Source organism: Zea mays, chromosome 9, assembly GCF_902167145.1.
Source record: "Zea mays cultivar B73 chromosome 9, Zm-B73-REFERENCE-NAM-5.0, whole genome shotgun sequence".
NCBI lineage: Eukaryota > Viridiplantae > Streptophyta > Magnoliopsida > Poales > Poaceae > Zea > Zea mays.
In genome coordinates this window covers 23,661,022-23,665,010 of record NC_050104.1, presented here as the reverse complement: position 1 = coordinate 23,665,010, position 3,989 = coordinate 23,661,022, and the positions used below count along the sequence as shown (strand labels likewise).

The 3,989-nt window shown below is 52.6% G+C and overlaps 1 protein-coding gene across 1 annotated transcript; it reads left to right on the top strand.

The window, feature by feature from the left end:
• The first annotated feature begins 498 nt into the window (after nucleotides 1–498).
• On the top strand, nucleotides 499–1,552 carry LOC100382171 (SAUR-like auxin-responsive protein family). The gene has a single exon (NM_001321398.1). The coding sequence runs from the start codon at nucleotides 663–665 to the stop codon at nucleotides 1,038–1,040; it is 378 nt and encodes a 125-aa protein (NP_001308327.1). The 5' UTR covers nucleotides 499–662; the 3' UTR covers nucleotides 1,041–1,552.
• The last annotated feature ends 2,437 nt before the right edge of the window (nucleotides 1,553–3,989 follow it).

Sequence of the window (3,989 nt, the reverse complement as noted above, 5' to 3'; positions counted from 1 at the left end):
AACTGCTGCACGTAGTACACTGTGCACGTACGGTAAGAAACATGGAGACTGCAGACAGGTGGTGCCGGGTCCACGTGCATGCATGCCCAGCAAGCCCACGGGCGCCCGGCCCCACCCTGCCGTGCCCCGCTCCCTCGTCGTTTGACGTCTTATATTTTTTTTTTAATCAAAATCTCACGTTTACACACTTTACAAAAAAAATAAAAAATTCAACTGTTTATAGGACCGAAGTCGTTCGAGTCCTGTTGGGTGACGTCTCCCAGATCCTAGTCATGAATGAGCTCACAACAATTTCTCCAAAGCTTACAACTAAATCAGATTTTTCAGTGTTATGTTTATACTATAGGGGCCAGAGGCCAGACCACATACCGGCATTGGCACGGGAGACTACTTGGTATGTGGAACTCGTGTCGTGCTGCCCCACCCAGAGCAGGCCTGGCTCATTTCTCCACCTATAATACCACCCCGCCGTCCCGCTCGCCGTCGCCAACCACCACACTTCATATCGACCCCGCTCCAGTGCTCCACCATCTCACTTTCGATCGCGAGTTCCAACTTCCAAGCTAGCTAGTCGTCGTTGCCGTCGTCGTCCCGACCGCCAGCTAGCGCTCGTGGTACGTACGTGCGCGTATACGCGCGTGCGCGCTCAATACAACACACACATGGCGATCGTCAACAAGAAGCAGGGCGGCGCGGCGGCGTCGGGGCTGAAGCACATCCTGAAGCGGTGCTCGAGCCTGGGACGGCGCCAGCAGCAGCATCAGCGCAGCGTTGGGGAGGATGAGAAGGAGGAGGAGGAGGCCACGGGGCTGCCGTCCGACGTGCCGCGCGGCCACTTCGCGGTGTACGTGGGCGAGCGGCGGCGCCGGTTCGTGGTGCCCATCGCGCTACTGGACCGCCCCGAGTTCCGGACCCTGCTGCGGCGCGCCGAGGAGGAGTTTGGGTTCGCGGGCGCCGGCGGCGCCGGCGGCGCCCTCGTCCTCCCCTGCGAGGAGGTCGCCTTCCGCTCCCTCACCTCCGCGCTCGCCTGCGCCCGGTGAACGCGCGCCCGTGTCCTGCCGCCGCGTGCTTGGGATTTGGATGCCCCCACGGACGCTGCGGCGCCGCCTATTCGAGATTCGGTTCATTGGTTCGGCCCACAGGCCACAGCTAGCTCACTCGCTCGGCGACGGCGAGAGCACCTACGATGTTAATGGCGTGTGTAAATATCGATTATTAGAGAAGAGATACAGGTGGTGGTGCATGGCATGCGCCCGCCCACCCGCCCGGACCGGCACTGGTGATCGACGGCCGGGCGACGGAGGAGGAGATCGATGGAGTGATATGGATGCATGGACGGAGCGAGAGCTCCAGAGCTTCACTGCTGGCTATTTGACTAGCTGTTGGCCGCTGCTCTGTGCTCTACATGTACGTTGTTTGTGCTGCGTTCTGTCTGTTCATGGCCGGACTCCTGCTGCAAGTAGATATGGTTAGGCCAGCCAGTGCGACAAGTGAACCATCATCAATGTTTTCTTATTTTTTTTCTATACATGCAAAGATATTGATGGCAAGCACACATGCATGGCCCGACGATGGCATGCAAGCCAGAGCTACCTGATATGGGCGACCATACGAACCGACATCATCAAGCATTATTCAGATATGCGTACTACTTTCCTTCCTCCGTCTCATGTTTCATCGATCAATTTTTTTTGCGTGAAGCAAAAACGATATGCGTACTACTTTCTTTCCTCCTCCTCTCGACAGTAGCTGCATTTTGCACGACCTCCTCTTTACTCAAGGTAGCTTGATATCTACTCATTATGCTATATCTTTTGATTCTCACTATAACGGAAATGCTCATGAATACAAGTATAGAGTAAATAGCAAAAAAAAAACATTAATCAACTCCGGAACGCTGGAAAAGAAATTGCGAACAGGCCGTCAGGCCTCATGTCATGTGTCGTCCGATCCGGCTGCACTGCGCGGCCCAGGTCACGGGCGTTGCCGTTGGCTGGCTCCGATCCGCATGTCGCGCGGCGCACAGCACATACGTCCTGGCCGAGGCTTCCCGCGGCGGCGAACTGGAGGACCTGCTTGCAGCGGGCTGGAGCCGCAGGAGGTGAATTGAATTCCGGCCAGGCCAGAGAACATGGCATGGCGCCAGGGGGCAGCCCATGTGCGGTGCGGGCGCTCGTGTGGCCGCGGCGGACGCCCAACCGCCTGGGCCTGAACACCGCCCAGAGTAACAGAGCCGATCGAGCCAACAGCGGGGGAGGGGGCGCCGGCAGCAGGCGGGTGGCCCGGGCATCTCAGCTCAAGGAGCGGGATCCTTTGCTGCTGCTGGCCTGGACAACGCTCCGGCGCATTTTCACCATCGCAATAAGAACCTCCTCCTGCGTGTCAGACGAGCGAGGCCCCCACATTCCTGTGCCATCACAGACAGTTTGCCAGAGACAATGCGGGTGCCACGGAGGATTAGAGATCGCATCTGCTAACATCTAACTGGCGGGACTAGTGCTGGGAATCTGGGCCGGGCTTTTCGGGCCAGCACGAGCACGACCCGAAAATAAGAGCCCAAAGCACGGTCCGACACGAAACAATATGGGCCGGGCTAGCACGGCCCGAAGTCGGGCCTGGGCCGGGCCTCAAATTCCGACCCGTCGGGCCCCCAGCACGGCACGCATAGATGGGTCGGGCTTGGGCCGGCACGACCCAATTGAGCCCAATCTATTTAATTTCTTTAATTTAATAAGATATCGACTGTATATTGTTGTTATATTTGGAGTTTATGTGGTTAAATGATGTTATAATTGTTTAATATCTTTAATTTAGTAAGTTATGAATTTTATATGATTATAATATTTTGATTTTATGTGGTCAAATATACGGGCCGGGCTTGGGCCGGCACGGCCCAACGAAGGCACGACGTTGTTTAGGGCCGGGTTGGGCCACTGTTTTTACACTTCGGGCTGGCACGACACGGCCCAAAAAATGTTTGGGCTTTTCTGGCACGAACCCGTTTGGCACGAAGCACGATGGGCTTGGGCCGGGCTGGCCCGGCCCGACCCAATTCCCAGCACTAGGCGGGACAGTGATACAAATGTATAAACAGAGTGGCCATTGATATGCCCTGGACAAATGACTGGCTTGATTTTTATACCATATACCGTAAGGCGTGAACTCTTTTTAGACCAATCTAAGATTCTACAAGGCATTAAACAGTTGCTAACCAACCTCATCCATGCCATAATTTCATACAATACTGTAAGGCGTGGAAAGTTAAAGCAAGGACATGGCGTGTCAGAAGAAGAAAATAAAAAAAAAAGTCATGGACCAGCATATAGCAGACATGCCATATGACACCGAACATAGATAGCCATATATGCATGTTTGGTTTTTGGGCGCAAAACTCATGCCTACAGCAAGCTAGGGACAACCTAGAGACAGGCAGGATATTGTGAATGATAGCACTGCTTGATTTTTTCTTTTGTTCATTTTCCTTGCACCTTTTTTTTTGTCTCAAAAGTTGATGGTCAAGTTATGTCAAAGAGGTTCTGCCTCAACGCTTTACCATTTGAGGTGCTATCTGAACCACCTGAATAAAATTTAGATATCACTCATCTTTGTGCCATCTGCCAGGCACCATGCATTATTTCTTTCTGCCAGGCCAAGGCGATGATGTACGATCCTGCTCCCCCGCTCCTTATTCTTCTACTAGGTAGGTGCCCGTGCGTTGCCACGAGAGTTACAAATTTGTATAAAACGTAAGATATAGAACGACGAATATCATTATGATATGCACAACTTGGGCTATTATGTTTTGTTTTCCAAATAACATAACAATATCATTACAAGGCAAAATAAGTATTCGATCAATCCTTCAAAATAAAATGAAGTCATATTCCAAAAATACATTGCAATGGCTAGTTAGATCTAATCCTCTTTCTCTTGGACATCTCATGACTTAAGTCTTCTCACCATACATTCTCTTCTGGAGATACATCAAC

What these genes read in the sequence shown, in the direction of transcription:
- LOC100382171 (NM_001321398.1), top strand. Translation starts at nt 663, where the DNA reads ATGGCGATCGTCAACAAGAAGCAGGGCGGCGCGGCGGCGTCGGGGCTG.